The sequence below is a fragment of the Elephantulus edwardii genome, unplaced genomic scaffold, assembly GCF_000299155.1.
Source record: "Elephantulus edwardii isolate Elephantulus edwardi_28Jun2011 unplaced genomic scaffold, EleEdw1.0 scaffold00013, whole genome shotgun sequence".
Classification (NCBI taxonomy): domain Eukaryota; kingdom Metazoa; phylum Chordata; class Mammalia; order Macroscelidea; family Macroscelididae; genus Elephantulus; species Elephantulus edwardii.
This window is the reverse complement of record NW_006399763.1, coordinates 630,976-648,065: the sequence shown is the minus strand read 5'-3', so window position 1 is coordinate 648,065 and position 17,090 is coordinate 630,976. Positions and strand designations below refer to the sequence as shown.

At 40.9% G+C, this 17,090-nt stretch overlaps 1 protein-coding gene and 1 pseudogene across 1 annotated transcript in view; both read left to right on the top strand.

Moving 5' to 3' along the window:
* Positions 1-17,090, top strand: part of FIG4 (FIG4 homolog, SAC1 lipid phosphatase domain containing (S. cerevisiae)) — a 169,101-nt gene that overhangs the window by 119,350 nt on the left and 32,661 nt on the right. Inside the window, exon 16 of the mRNA XM_006881159.1 lies at positions 13,233-13,371. Coding sequence (XP_006881221.1) covers positions 13,233-13,371 — 139 coding nt within the window. The remainder of the gene's footprint in view (positions 1-13,232; positions 13,372-17,090) is intronic.
* Positions 6,228-7,096, top strand: LOC102861522 (annotated as a pseudogene).

Below are 17,090 nucleotides of genomic sequence, written 5' to 3'. Positions count from 1 at the left end.
CAATATGTTTTTCCCAATTAAAAAAAAGATAAGAAGAATAATCCCCCCTTCTCCCTTTACTGCTTCTCTTTTCTTAATCATTGATGTAGCAATGAGAATCATCATTGACAGTCGTGATGAAAAGAATGTTTTTTTTTTATAAAAGTAGAGGATAGAGTTAAGGAATGTGTAGCTGTACATAGTTTTAAAAGAAAGAAAGAAAATATAAAATTTGAAGATGACTGAGAAAGTAACAGTACACAGAATGGGAAAGTAAGGCAAAATTATGCACAACTGAAGGAGGAATGTTGAACAGGGTACAGTGAAAGGAATTATTTTATGAATAATGTGGCTAAAATAGACTTATATTTTGAGAAACCTGGTGGCATTGGGCGTTCAACTTATTTTTAAATTACAGTGGATATTATATAATGAAGATGATGTATTTATAGAACTATTTTCTTTGAAACACTAAAGGAAACTTTGCAAAACTTAAATCACTCCATGTTATGCCCCTGCGGTGGGCAGAAAGCTACTCAGTAATTAAGAAACCTGAAGAGTGCAGTTAGGCTGTTGGAAATTTCATACTTGGTTTGTATAGACAGATTGATGCGCAATATTGCTATAAGGGCAACCCACCTGGCCCACATTCAGGCTTCTTTTCAAAGCTGTTTTTGAGGTTTTACATTTTAGCACGCTCTGGGCTGTGTGTCTAAAAGCACATTTTGATTTCTGTCATAACTGTTACACATGCTGTTGGAAGATGCCTGTAGAGGAGGCTTGAGTACCTAGGGACTCCCTTCAGATGTTAGGCGAAGTTTCCTATTTCTCTTAAGGACCCTGTCAAACTCATTGTAATTTTTTTTTATTAACATAAACTCTTGGTGAGTAAAGACTTTCTTGCTGAAGTTTGTTGCATTCAAATCTTCTTTTAACAAGGGGGAAGGGATATCAGCAATAATTATTAAATCTATTTAATACATACGTATATGTATGTATAGAATGTAAAGGTCATGAATGTATTTGGGGTTTGTTTTTTTTAAATTTTTGCATATATGTATTTGTGTATGAAGAGAAAACATGCCCTCTTCAAGCAGTTTTAGGGATGAAGACATCAGAGCTCACTGTACAAGAAGGCAGTGATGAAAAAGACCAATGTTGAGATGCCCTCACTTGTGCTGTATGGTGATGGAAGAGTTTGTTTGTATTTCTGCTCACTACCATAAGAGAGATGCAAGGGAGAGTTCTCAGAGCATTTGAGCCTATCAGGAATAGAGACACAACCTTCTAAGCCCATCATTCTTAAACACTTTGAGGACAAATAAATTGTTTTGCCTATGGAAGATTCTTATCAGTTATTCCCCTGTGTTTGGGATGGCATTGTTGTTGTGTACCATTGAGCTGGAACCAGCTCAGATCTGACATTCCAGCAGATTTTTAAAGACAGTTTAAACTTTCTCTCTCAGAGCAACTGGTGGATTTGAATCATGTGCCTTTGGAATGGCAATGTAATTCCTTATCACTAGGCCACCAGAGTTATCCCTTTTTGGAATGGGGTAGGTTTTTGAATGAATGATTTTAAATTTGAAGGTATTACATGTTCATTATAGGACATAAAAATTATTTAACAGCAAAATAAATAAATAATATCACACTGAAATTCCAGAAAAGAACTCCTTGTTAATGTTTTTAAAAACTCTCAAACCCAAAGCTGTTGAATAGGAACCGATTCATGGGTGACCCTCCAGCAGATTTTCAGAGGCTGTAAATCACACTAGAGGAAATTGCCTGCCTTTCTCCCAACAAACTGCTGGTGGATTCCAGCCACTTGCTTTTGGGTTGGCAGTGCAACTCCTTATTCACTAGACCACCAGATCTCCCTTGTTAATATTTGTTGTTGATGTTTCTGTTGTGTACCATTGAGTCAGAACTAACTTGTAGGGGACCTCCACAGGTTTTCAGAGGTAGTAAATCACACAGGAGGAGGCTACCCATCTTTCTTCCATGGTGCAGCTGGTGGATTCAAACTGTTAAGCCTTTGAGATGTGTTAGAGAAAGCACTCACTATCCTATAGACTGACTGACAAACAAGCAAACAAACAAACAAACAAACAAACAAACGTATCTTGGAAAAACTGCAGCCAGAGTGCTCCTTGAAGGCAAGGATGTTGAAACTTAGTCTCATATATTTTGATTATGTTTCTAGGAAATGGATATTATGCTTGGAAATGTGGTGAGTTCAATGAAAGTGAGAAAGACCCTCAATGAGATGAATTGACACAGTGACTGCAGCAATGTGGTTACTTATATCAGAGGTGGTGAGGATAGCACAGAATAGGATGTTCAGGTCTATTGTTCAAGGATCACTATGAGCTGTAGACTTTATGACACCTAATAACAATGATGACAACAATAACAACCATAACAGCCACAACAGTGTTTGTGTTGCAGGGCAGCTGGATTGCAGGGCAACACCTTACCACTCAGGAGGCCACTCCTTCCCACTCTGGGGGCCACCAGACCTTCCTTGTTAGTACTTGTTGTTATGTGCTGTTGAGTTGGAATCGACTTAGAGTGTCACTTTAATGGGTTTTCAGAGGGAGTAAATTACAAAGGAGCAGATTGCCCATCTTTCTCTTGTGGAGAAGCTGGTAGATTTGAACCTTCTGCCTTTGGGGTTAGTAGTGTAACTCCTTACCACCAGGGCACCAGAGAGCTCCCTTTTTAATATTTGTTGTTATAAGACGTATTGTGATGGGAAAGTCTGCTGTTAGGGACCTCTCGAAAGTACTGAAGAGCAATGGTGTCTCTCTGGAGACTAAGGTGCATCTGATACAGGCAATGGTCTTTGCTATCACTTGTTATACATCGGAGAGCTGGACAATGACTAAGGAGGATAGAAGGAGAATTGATGCCTTTGAGCTGTGGTGCTGGGGAAGAGTGCTGAGGGTACCATGAACTGCTAGGAAAACAAACATATTCATCCTGGGAATGGTCAAACCGGGTGGCTCCTCGGAGGCAAGGATTCTGAGGCTCCGTCTGACATACTTTGGACGTGTTGTGAGGAGAGACCGGTCCTTGGAGAAGGACATCATGCTTGGGAGGGTGGAGGGACAGCGTAGGAGGGGAAGGCCCTCTATGAGATGGATTGATTCAGTGACTGGGGTAATTGGGATGGGTGTGTCGGAGGCAGTGCGATTGGCACAGGAGAGAGCAGAGTTTAGAGCTGTTGTACATAGGGTCGCTATGAGTCGCAAGTGCCTCAACGGCACATAACAACAACAACAACAACAACAACAATATATCCTTGAGTCAGAACCAGCCCATAGTTGATCCTTAACATCTTAGCTTTAATGGGTTTTCAGAGACAGTAAGTCACACAGAAGGATTTTGCTCATCTTTCTCCCCTAAAGTAGCTGGTGGATTCAAACTGTGTACCTTTGTATTGGCAGCACTGTTTCTTACCACTAAGCCACCAGAGCTCCCTATTAATATTGAAGAGAATATAATTCTTCTAGTTTACTAAATACCATTTATAATTTTACACATTTTATAAATTTATAATTTGCATTTGTCTTTTAAATAATGTGAATAATTCTAATGGCCTAAAACATTAATAGTCTAAAACATTAACATCGAATGATCTCTAAGGAGCTCTAATTACTTTCTAGCTTAGGTGAGTATTTGCTTGTTTATTTGTTGTTTCCTCTTACTAATAAAGTGCTTGTCTGCCAGTTTGCTCTACTAGGATAACTTGTGGGTTGCTGTGATGCTGGAAGCTATGGCACCAGTGTTTCAAATGCCAGAAGGGTCACTTGTGGTGGACAGGTTTCAGCAGAGCTTCCAGATTAAGACAGAATAAGATGCAGGATAGGCCATCACTTCTGAAATAACAGGCCTATGAAAACCCTGTAAACAAGAAAAGACTATATTGTTAGAGGTACAGCCCAGATTGGAAGTCATTCAAAATCAGGAGGAGAAACAACTGCAAGCACTTTAATAATGGAAATGTGGAACATATGAAGTATAAATGTAGAAAAACTGGAAGTTGTCAAAATGAAATAGAAAGCATGATTCTAGGCACTAGTGAGATGATATGGACTGATCTGGACTATTTTGAATCACACAGTCCTGTGATTTATTATGTCAGGAATTAAAAATTGAGGAAGAATGGTGTTACGTTCATGATAAAGACAATTTCAAGATTTGTATTAAAGTACAATGTTGTGAGTGATAGGATACTAGTCATATGCATACAAGGAAGACTGTTAATACGACTGTTATATAAACCAATACTTAAAGCCAAAGAGGGTGAAACTTGAGATTTCTACCAACTTCTGTAGTCTGAAACGGACCAAACTTGCAATGAAGATGAATTAATTATTGAATGCAAGATTTGGAAACCATGAGGAAGGAATAGTAGTTAGAAAGTATAGTCTTAGTGACAGAAATGAGCTGGGGAACAAATGTTTGAATTCTCTAAGTTCAATGATTTATTCATCACAAATACCTTTTTAAAAAACACAAAAGATGAGGTACACATGGACCTCACAGGAATTAGACTGAGGACATCTGTGGAAGGAATCACTGGAGAAGCTCAAAATCAATAATCAAAACCAGGCCTGGTGGTGACTATGGGGCAGGCCAGCAAATTACTTCTAGTAATATTTTTAGTATTATTATTTAGACCTGTCAACTTTTCTACTTTTTTGTGTAAAATATACCAGCTTTCCTGTCTTTGGTACTTTCTTTACTTCCCTACCCTGAGATCATATAAAAGTCCTTTATTATAACTTATACTAGTTCATTTTTGAGGTTTTCTTTCTTTTTATGCATGTTGTGGAGATCCAACGTCATCTCCCCATGTAAACAGTACTGTTTATTGAGTTGAAGGAGCTCTGGTGGTGTAGTCTGTGGTGTGTTGCACTGTTAATCAAAAGACTGTGTCTTTGGTGGTGCCAGTTCACTAGCAGCTCCTTAGGAGAAAGATGAACAGTCTTCTTCTATTACCATTTATAGCCTTGGAAATTCGGTGGAAGGTTGCTGTGAATCTCAATAACTCTACGGCAGTGATTTTTTTTTTTAAATTTTTTTAGATTATTTCCCTTTCATTACTGATTTCAGGCATCATTATCAAAATTTTACTTAACATATATTTTTTTATAAAGAAAACCAGTTTTGTTCAAGTCAGATATAATTTAATATAGGAAATTTGGAGGATGGCTGTCTGGCCAATGGATTGGAAGAGGTCTCTATTTGTTCCCATTCCCCAGAAAGGTGATCCACCTGAATGTGGAAATTATCAAACAATATCATTGATATCACATGCAAGCAAAATGCTGTTAAAGAGCATTAAAAAAAATGGCTGGAACAGTACATAGATAAGGAATTGTCAGAACTTCAAGCAGAAGTTAGAAGAGGCCATGGCACCAGGGATATTATTGCTGATGCAGATGGATTCTAGCTGAAAGTAAGAAATACCAAAAGAATGTCTATTTGTGCTTTATTGACTGTGCAAATGCATTTGACTCTGTGGATCATATCAAGTTGTGGCTGGCATTCATTAGAAAGGATTCCCACTTAATTGTGCTCATGTGGAGATCCTAGACCTGGAAAAGGAGGCTGTTGTGTGAATGGAGCAGAGTAGCACTGCATGGTTTGGAACTGGGTAGGGAGTGCGTCAATGTAGTATTCTTTCTCCATATCTGATTAATCTTTATGCTAAGCAAATAATCTGAGAAGCTGGACTCTATGAGGAGGAGTGTGGCATCAGAAATGGAGGGAGACTCATTAGATGACACAACCCTGCTTGCTGAAAGTAAGGAGAACTTGAAGCACTTGTTGCAGAAGATCAAGGAATGCAGTCTTCTGTATGTATTGCATCTCAATATCAAGAAAACAAAATTCACTTCCTGCCCTCCCGGCCTGGCCTGGCAGCCGCACCTCGTGGACCCTGTAGAAGGCGATCTCCTCCGAGTTGGTCACCACGCGAGAGTGCATGTAGCGCAGCTCCCCCTTCCGGGGCGCCTCCTCGGCCACCAGCTCCCCAAACTTGGGCGAGAAGGCCCGCAGCACGTTGGTCGTGAGGAAAACCACGAGGCCAGCGATGGCCGAGGGCCAGGCTGTGCCAGCCCCGCGGGAGCGGGAGCGGGCGGCCCGCAGCAGCGTGTAGGAGGTCACGGCCATGTCCAGCAGCGGCTTGGTCAGGAAACGAGCTCGCTTCCCTGGAAACCATCTAGCAGCAGAGGATGAGTCTGCAGTGGACCGCAGTGGCCACCTTCCTCTATGCGGAGGTCTTCGTTGTGTTGCTTCTCTGCATTCCCTTCATATCTCCGAAAAGGTGGCAGAAAATTTTAAAGTCCTGCTTGGAGTTGATAGTAACGGATGGCAGTGCCTTCTTTGCGGTTCTTATTGTCATCCTGGTGCTGCTTGTTGTTGATGCCGTCCGAGAGATCTGGAAATATGATGATGTGACAGAAAAGGTGAACCTCCAGAACAACCCTGGGGCCATGGAACACTTCCACATGAAGCTTTTCCACTCCCAGAGGAACCTCTACATTGCTGGCTTTTCCTTGCTCCTGTCCTTCCTGCTGTGACTCCTGGTGACTCTTATCTCCCAGGAGGCCACGCTGCTGGCCTCCAATGAAGCCTTTAAAAAACAGGCAGAGAGTGCTAATGAGGCTGCCAAGAAGTACATGGAAGAAAACGAGCCGCTAAGAAGGAAGCTGGTGTTGACAGAGGCAAGCTCCGAATTGGGGAAGCAGAGGTGAAGGTGGAGGAGGAGAACAGAAACCTGAAGGCTGAGCTGAAGAAGCTGAAGGAGGAGCTGGCCAACAGCAAGCAAAAACTGGAGAAGGCTGAGAATGAGGTCCTGGCCATGCAGAAGCAGTCTGAGGGCCTGACCAAGGAGTACGACCGCCTGCTGGAGGAGCACGCCAAGCTGCAGGCGACAGTTGACGGTCCCAGGTCCCACGGACAAGAAGGAGGAGTGAGGAGAGGCTCTCCTTGCCTGCAGTGGCTCCACCGGCATGTGTTCAGGCACGCGCTCACAGCACAGGCTCATGTGGCCTCCGCTCGCTGCCTCCCGCCAGCCCAGACTCCCTTCCGTTGCTTGTAACCCTTCCCACGGCCCCTGCCCCCTCCAGCAGTTGATGGGCCTGGTTTCCACAGATGCCTATTGAGTTTTCTCTCGCTGCCCAGCTCCCACTTGCAGTGGGCAGATGGCCATGTGACTTGGCCTGGGGAAGAGCTGCCCCCTGAGGGCCCCCTTTGCCCCCCCCCTCCAGTCCTGCAGGCTGCAGTTCTTGGCAATAGAAGTAGTTGTTATGGCGCAAAAAAAAAAATTCTTACCACTGGACCAATAGTCAGTGTCATGATGGATGGAGAGGAGATTAAAATTGTCAACAGCTTCACCTTGCTTGGATCCACAATTAACACCCTTGGTACGAGCAGGCAAGAAATAAGGAGACGCACTGCACTGAGAAAATCTGCAGTTAGGGACCTTTCCAAATTATTGAGGAGTAGTGATGTCAATTTCAGGACTAAGGTGAGTCTGATTCAGGCAATAGTCTCTCTGATTACTAGCTATGCATCCGAGACCTGGACAACGACCAAGGATTGATGCCTTTGAGCTGTGGTGTTGGGGAAGAGCACTGAACATCCCATGGACAGCCAAGAGAATGAACAGATATGTTTTGGAAAGGGTGCAGCCAGAGTGCTGTTTGGAGGCAAGAATGATGAGGCTTCACCTCACATGCTTTGGACATGTTGCTTAGAGGTGCTGTTCCTTGGAGAGGGACATGATGTTGGGAAGGCTGGAGGGTTGGCGAAGGAGAGGAAGACCCTCAACCAGATGGATTGACACGGTGACTGCTGCAGTGGACTCTTGTGTGTCAGGAAGTGTGAGGATGGCACAGGACAGAGCAGGGCTCAGATCTTTTTTTCATAGGGTCGCTATAGTTGTGCTTGACTCCACAGCACCTAACAACAATAGTACTATTGAAACATTCACTCATTGCTAACAAATCATAATTTACTCACTCACAGCTCACCCTCCAGCAGGATTTCAGAGGGTGTAAATCTCATGGAAAGAGATTGCCACATAGCAGCTGGTGGATTTGAACCATTGTTGTTGTTATGTGCCATCAAATTGCCCACAACTCATAGTGACCCTAAGTATAATATCTCTGAACCCTGCCCAATCCTGAGCCAGTCTCATGGACTCTAACATACCTCACCGCATTGTTCCAGTTACTGTGTCAATCTATCCCATCCAGAGTCTTCCTCTCCCATGCTGTCCTTCCACTATTCCAAGTGTGATGTTCTCCAAGGACTTGTCTCTTCTGGCCACATACTCAAAGTATTTGAGACAGATCTTCAAAATACTCACCTCTGAGGAGAAACTTGGTTTCACCCTCTCCAAGACCTATTTATTCTCCAGGTCATCCGTGGTATGTTCAGTACTTTTTCCCAGCACCAGAACTCAATAGCATAGATTCTTCTGTCATCCTTAGTCCTTGTTCAGCTCTCTGATGCATAGCAAGTAATTGCAAAGACCATAGCCTGGATCAGTCACACCTTAGTCCCTAGACTAGCATCATTGCTCTTTAGCACGTTGGAGAGGTCCCTGACAACAGACTTCCCCAATGCAATTCATCTTTTGATTTCCTAACTGCTAGTGCCAAGAAAGTGCAAACTTTGGGTTAGCAGCACAACTCCCTACTACCAGAGCTTTCTATTGAAATAGAATGAATAATAAAATTGGTTTATGTTTATCTGTTTGAAAGGAGTTTGAATGATCAGTATTCATGTTTCCTTTAATACATAACTGAGTGTAAACAGAATTGATCATTTTATCCCCTTTTATCTCTAACTACAGTGAATATGTGTTTCAGGCTCTTGTCTGTATCCAGCATAGCACTACCATCTACTTGGAAGTGACTGTCTTATTTACAGTCAAAAGTAGCTGTAGAAGAACATCTAGTTCTTCAGGGTTGACCTTATAGCCCAAACTTAATAAATAGCCATTAATGCTAGAAGCGTAGTTTAAGTTACAACAGTAACAGTGCATTCTAGAAATCTTTACTCTGATCCATTGTAGTATTTATTTTTCTCACAGCTTACATTTAAACATAGTTGCTAAAAATTAAAGGCTGCTTCAGTGAGTCCTTGGGTTGTGACTGTACACCTTGCAAGACAGTTTATACTTGCTCCTTAATAATACTTAATCTGTCATTAGTTTGAAAACACTTAACCAACCATTATTCACAACAAACATTTCATCACAATCATCTTCACTCGCTGCAGATGCAGCTTTTTCTAAATATCAAAAATGTTTTAATTTTTTATTTGTAGTACATTTTCTTCCCACCTCCCCCCGACCCCTAGCCCACTGCACAATACACCCCTTGATCCAGGTTTTTCCTCATACATATAATGGTAATCATATATTCCTTTTGGACAGTCTTTCCCCTCAGCTGTTCTAAAGCAGTGTTCATTATATATCTATTCTTTATCCATTCTCTCCCTAACCCCTCTATGTCTGTCTCATTTAATAACAGCAGTGTTAAGCAGTATTTGTCCTTTTGTGACAGAGATATTTTACTCAGCACATGTCCTCCAGGCTCTCCCGTGTTGTGTAATTTTTTTACGAATTCATTGTTTTCCAACGCTGCATCATATTATATTCCATTATGTGAATATACCGTAGCTTTTCTAGATGCAGTTTTTAAAACATAGAAAATGCTTTGAACAACCAACCCCACTGCTATCAAGTTTATTCCCATTCACAGTGATGGTGTAGGACAGAGTAGAACTGCCAAAGACGGAAAAATCTGTTTAGAAGAAGATTGCTTTCTCTTTATCCTGTGGAGTGGTTGGAAGGTTTACACCACTTACTTTCTGGTTAGCAAGCTAATAATGTAGCCAAAACATCACTAGAGCTCTTTCCTTGCATTCAAGTAAGGCTACATAAAGACTGCATACACGTGTTTTCACTTAGCTACAAATTTTACTCAAAGACACTTAGGAACAAAACTTGTTCATACCCTGAGGATTATCTCTACTATGTTTAAAGAGAGAGAGGAAGGCTTTGAGAACATGGTTGAAAGTGGAAAACTCCTCTAAATGGTATTGGTTTGGGTACTCCATAGAGTGAACCTTTAAGGGTGTGTAAGAAGCAGAAAGGATGTAATGGCCCTACAAGTAGTATGTTTACTTTTGAATTGTATGAAGAGGGTGAAATCTGGGTAGCAAGATGTACATCATTTAGTATTTGATACTTTTACTTAAAAAATGACAAAAAAGATTCTAAATGTAATCAGCATATGAACATATTCCTTTTATATTTTACTTTAGTCCAAAAGGTAAGTACTATTTTAATGAAATGCTTCCTGTCAAAATACTAGTAACTGGAATACCTATTTGATGTACCATATTCCATTTCATTTCTTTTCCCAAAATGACCAAATAACCCAATGAGGACACTGTTGCTAATTTCAGTAATACTTGTGTTTACTAAAACCACTGAAAGACATTTTGATTTTATGATAATATTATCTTGTTCCAGAAGCAGTCATTTCTGCTGTGGTTTTAGTCTGATAGCTTCTGATAAATAATAAGGGGCTAAATTTATATTGTAGATGTCTGCCCCAAGTTTGAATATGTAAGGCTCCAAGACAAGAATGGAGAGGGGGATGGGAAGAAAGAATGCAGATGCTATGCAGGAGAGTCACAGAGGAAGAATGGTTGGTTCATGAGAAGACTTCAGTACTTATTACAATGTTTACCAAAACATAATTAAGAAAAGGGAGAAGAAAGAAAACATATACTCAGTTTTATTTGTACTTAGTGTGTTTAGACAAGATAATTTTGGAGGTTGGATAGTTAGAATGAGACTATTATTCATAAGCCCTTTCCACCTTTATTATCAGACACACAAAGAGAGGATGGGTGAGGCTCTCAGTTGAAGGGGGAAAAATGTGGTAAACATTGTCTCTGTTAAAGAAATCTCTTTTCAGAGATTGAAAGTGGGAACTATGCAGCTGCCTTGTTCAAGTTTGTATAACACAATTGGAGCTAAGAGTTGGGTCATTTTAGTATGAAGCCTGTGATGTGCTTTTGTGATAAAACAAAGATGTATTCCTTTCAAATAAGTTAGCAAATGCTAATAGCATGTTTCATTTTAACCTTAACATCACTATCTAAGGTATTCAGGAAGTTCTTAAAGATTTTCACAAGTCGGACCCAATACAATTCTAGAAGTCATTTGTGTTCACTCTTTGCCATAGTACAAGAGCGATGGAGCAAAAAGTACACATTTTTGAAGCAATGGTTTAATTCTGTTCAAAATCTTAATGACTATCTTAAGGACTATTTAATATACTACTGCTGAAGCATAAATACTATTTTTTTCAGATACAGTTTTTACATAGAGTTATATTAACTTCGATAATGTTATTAGCTCTGGATGTGCTCACCAAGTTGTGCCAAGAAATCTGGAGAACAACCACTTGGCCAACTTACTGGAAGAGATCTATATTTGTTCCCATTCCAAAGAAGGGTGACCCAACTGAGTGTGGAAACTACAGAACAATATCATTGATTTCACATGCAAGCAAGATTCTACTGAAGATTATCCAAAAACGACTGGAACAGCCCATCAGCAGAGAACTGACGGAAGTCCAGGCTGGGTTTAGAAGGGGTTGTGGTACTAGGGATACTGTAGCTGGTGTTAGATGGATCTTAGCTGAAAGCAGGGAATATCAGAAGAATGTCTGTCTGTGTTTCATTGATTATGCAAAAGACGTTTGACTGTGTGGATCATAACAAACTGTGGCTGACTCTGAGAAGAATGGGAATCCCAGAACATTTAATCGTGCTAATGTGAAAACTATACTTAGATCAAGAGGCAGTTGTTAGAACAGAGCAGGATAACACTACATGGTTCAAAATTGGGAAGGGTGTACGCCAGGGATGTGTCCTATCTCCCTACCTTTTCAACCTGTATGCAGAGCAGATTATCCGAGAGGCTGGGCTCTATGAGGAGAAGTGTGGCGTCAGGATTGGTAGAAGATCTGTTAACAATCTGCGTTATGCAGATGACACAACCCTGCTTGCCGAAACTGAGGAGGACCTTATGCACTTGCTGCAGAGGGTCAAGGACTTCAGCCTTCAGTATGGACTGAGGCTCAATGTCAAGAAGACAAAAATTTTCACCACTGGACCAATTGGTAGCATCAGGAAGGATGGCGAAAAGATTGAGATTGTTCACAGCTTCAGTTTGCTCGGCTCCACGGTCAGCAGTCTTGGCACCAGCAGCCAGGAAATCAAAAACGTATTGCGATGGGAAAGTCTGTTGTTAGGGACCTCTCTAAAGTACTCAAGAGCAACAGTGTCTCTCTGGAGACTAAGGTGTGCCTGATACAGGTCATGGTCTTTGCAATCACTTGTTATGCATCAGAGAGTTGGACAATGACTAGGGAGGACAGAAGGAGAATTGATGACTTTGAGCTGTGGTGCTGGAGAAGAGTATTGAATGTACCCTGGACTGCCAAGAAAACAAACAGATTCATCCTGGAGAGGGTTAAACCAGGCTACTCCTTGGAGGCAAGGATTCTGGGGCTTCATCTGACATAGTTTGGACATTTTGTAAGGAGAGACAGGTCCTTGGAGAGAGACATCATGCTTGGTAGGGTGGAGGGACAGCGCAGGAGGGGAAGACCCTCTATGAGGTGGATTGATTCAGTGACTGGGGTAATTGGGCTGGGTGTGTCAGAAGCAATGAGATTGGCACAGGATAGAGCAGGGTTTTGGGCTGTTGTACATAGGGTTGCTGTGAATCGCAAACTACTTGACAGCACATAACAACAACAACAACAACGTTATTAGGTGTCATTGATTCTGACTCGTAACTGTCCTGTGTATGTCAGAACTGAACACTCCTTAATCCAGCTCCATCCTCATAACAGTTGCTATGTTTGAGACAATCCATCTTGTTGAGGGTGTTACTCTTTTCTGCTGACTAGCGAACATGATGTCTTTTGATGGCATGTCAAAATATGTGAGGCAAATTCTTACAGTACCTCTCCTAAGGAGCATGCTATCTACACTTCTTCTAAGACTGGAAGTCCACAATATATGCAATATTTTTAACCAACACCGTAATTAAAAGGTATTACTTTGTTGTTATTCTTTATGCATTCTCTAACTTTCAATAACAAATATCCTGAAATACATATATATTTGCCTTTTAGATGCTGATAGACAAGATTCCATCAATCTCTTCCTGGGAGTTTTTCATCCAACCGAAGGAAAACCTCACCTCTGGGAACTCCCAACAGACTTTTATCTGCATCACAAAAATACCATGGGGCTTTCAGCAACAAGAAGAAGGTAGTTTTCTTTTTTGCCTATTATTTAAACTCATGATATTTTGAATATGAATTAGTTTACCTTTGAACAATAGTTCCATTGGGTAAACTAGTCACTGTTCGTCTTTTGGCCATGAAGAGTTGAGTATTGTTGATGTCCTGATAGTGAGTTTAGAAAACTCCAGCCAGTAGCTGGAGTTTTTTAATTTTACTTGAGATATAGTTTTAGAACATCACCATTAAACATAATATGTAGTTTCCCTAAAGCAAACCATCATCATTTGGAAGTGCTCTCTGCAAAACCCAGGGCTCTGAGGAGATAATGATTTTGTTGTTGTTGTTCACATATGGCCTCTAATCTTTGTAATCTCATTGTTCATTCCTCCAGGAAGAACAAAGACAGGAAATTAGAACCATGGTACCCATAGTGGCAGACAACCACCTCCATCATTCCTGCCACTCATTTTGGGCTTTTTCACTCACTAGTACAGGTGGTTTTGATGACAGTAAAATCTTTTGTTGTGGTGATTATGTATCTTCAAGTTGCCGTGACTCATAGTGACCCTGTGTACAGTAGCTCTGAACCCTGTCCTATCATGAGGCAGTCTCACTGACTCTAACACACCTAACCCCAGTACCCCAGTTACTATGTCAGTCCATCTCGTCTAGAATCTTCCTCTTCTTCATTGTCTCTCCAGCCTTCCAAGCAGACTGTCCTTCACCAAGGACTGGTCCCTCCTGGCCATCTGCCCCAAAGTATGTGAGACAGAGCTTCAAAATCCTTGCCTCCATGGGAGAAACTAGGTTTCACCCTCTACAATACAGGATCTATATGTTCTCTTGGCAGTCTCTTCAATACTCTTCTCCAGCACAACTCAAAGGTAGCAATTCTTCTTCTATCATCCTTAGTCATTGTCCAGCTCTCTGATGCATAGCAAGTAATGGCAAAGACCATGACATGAATCAGGCACACCTTAGTCCCTAGACTGACATTATTACTCTGTAGCACTTTGGAGAGGTCCCTGACAGCAGATTTCCCCAAAGCAATTCATTTTTTGATTCTCTGACTGCTGGTGCCAAGCGTGTTGATTGTGGAGCCAAGCAATCTGAAATTGTTATAACCTCAATCTCTTTCCCGTCCATCATGGAGCTACCAGTTGGCTCAGTGGTGAGAATCTTTATGTTCTTGATGTTCAGCTTTAATCCATATTTAAGATTATAGTTCTTGAGCATCTGTAGCAAACATTTCAGTTCCTTCCTCAGTTTCAGGAAGGTTGTGTCATCTGCATAACACAGGTTGTTGATGAGTCTTCCTCCAATCCTGATGCCACATTCCTCCTCATAAAGACAGCTTCTGCAAAAGATAGGCATAACTTTGATATAGGCAAAAGATAGGGTTAGTTTTGCTAGAGACATTTCAACAGTGTCAGAATCTTGGGCTCAGATATGGTTGGATCACGTGAACTAGTTACTCAACCTCTCCAAGCCTTATCTTTCTCATCTGCAAAATAGAAATAACTTCACATTTCACAGGATCATTGTGAAGATTTAAGAAGTTTCTTCAGTGTTTTTAATTGATAAGCCAAATGCTAATATAAATTTTTTTTAAATGATATTTTTATTTTTTAATTTATTTTATTATTTTTGTGTGCGTGTACCGTCAAATCAGATCTGACTGGTACAGGAGGAGATTGTCCCTCCTTCCCCGGCAGAGCATCTGGTGGATTCGAACCGTGCACCTCTGGGATTGTAGTTGCAGCTCCTTACCACTAGGACACCAGAACTCCCCTGCTAATATAAATTTTGACATGTGAGAAAAAACTTTTACATACACCTACTGTAGAATATGGAAACTATTGAACAATATCATTATAATATCACATGCAAGGAAAATACCGCTTGAAGATAATTGAAAAATAGCTAGAACAGTACTTAGTTATGGAACTGTTAGAATTTCAAGCAGGATTTAGAGGAGGTCATAGCACCAGGGATATCATTACTAATTTCGGAGAGTACCAGAAGAATGTCTATTTGTGCTTCATTGGCTGTGCAAAGGCATTTGACTGTGCAGATCATAACAAGTTGTGACGGAAATTGAGAAGAATATGAGTCCCAGAGCACTTAATTGTGTTCATGTGGAACCTATATCTAGACCAGTATTCCTAGACCAGGCGGCTGTTGTGCGAAATGATCAGGGAAATGATATATATCTTAAAATTAGGAAAGGAGGGTGTCAGGATTGTATTCTCTTTCATACTTATTCAATCTGTATGCTGAGCAAAGAATTGGAAAAGCTGCACTCTGTAAAGAGGAATGTGGTGTCAGGATCGGAGGGAGACGCATCAATAACATGTGTCATTCAGATCATATGACCTTGCTTGATGAAAGTGAGCACTTGAAGCACTTGTTACAAAAGATCAAGAAATGCAGTCTTCAATATGAATTGCATCTTACTGTCAAGAAAACAAAGATTCTTACCACTGGACTGATAGAACCATGGTGGATGGAGAAGAGATTGAAATTGTCAACAACTTCATGTTACTTGGATCTAGAATTAACACCCTTGGTACAAGCAGTCAGGAAATAAGGAAATAAGCATTGCACTGGGAAAGTCTGCAGTTAGGGACCACTCCCAATTATTGAGTAATGATGTCAATTTGAGGACTAAAGGGCGTCTGATGAAAAGGCCATGGTCTTTTGCTTTTGCACAATCACTTGCTGTGCATCCAAGAACAGACAAATAATAAGAATGACAGAAGAAGAACTGATGCCTTTGAGTTGTGGTTTTGGAGCAGAGTACTGAACATCCCACAGACTGCAAAAAGAACAAACAAATATGTCTTGGTGGGTGCAGCTGGAGTGCTCTTTGGAGGCAAGGATGATAAGACTTTGCCTCACATACTTCAGGCATGTTGCTAGGAGAAGAACATGAAGCTTAGAAGGGAGGAAAGATTGGCGATGGAGAGGAAGATCCTCAACCAGATGGACTGACATGGTGACTGTCACAATGGGCTTTTGTGTGTCAGAAAGTGTGAGGATGGCACAGTATAGGACAGGGTTCAGATGCACTATTCATAGGGTCACTATGAGTCATACTCAACTCTATGACACCTAACAACAACAACAATGACTATGAATTAAAGTGGTTGATTTTCCAATATTTTCTATCACTCTTTTTTCCCCTTTAAATTATATCACTATTTGATACAACCACTATGGAAGGTGGTCTGGCACTTGCTCAAAAAGTTAGAAATAGAAGTATCATTTGACCCAGCAATTCTACTACTAGGAATATACCCTAAAGGAACCAGGGCTTCTACCCAAACAAATGTATGCACACCTTCATGTTTATTGCGGTGTTATTCACAATAGCAAAGAGATGGAATCTACCCAAGTGCCCATCAATAAATGAATGAATAGAAAACCTATAGCATAGTCACATGATGGAATACTATGCAGCACTGAAAACCAAGGAACTCATAAAATATTACACAACATGGTTGACCCTAGACAACATTATGCTGAGTGAAATATCTCAGTCACAAAAGGATAAATACTGTATAAAAACCACAATTATAAAACGAGACAGACATGGGGGCAGGGAATACTAAGAAATGAGGAGATAAATAATGAACACTGCACTGAAACAAATGAAAGAACTGTTTAAAAGGAATATATGATTAGGCATTAATTGTATGACAGCAGTCCAGAATAAGAGATGCATAGCAAAGTGAACTGGGG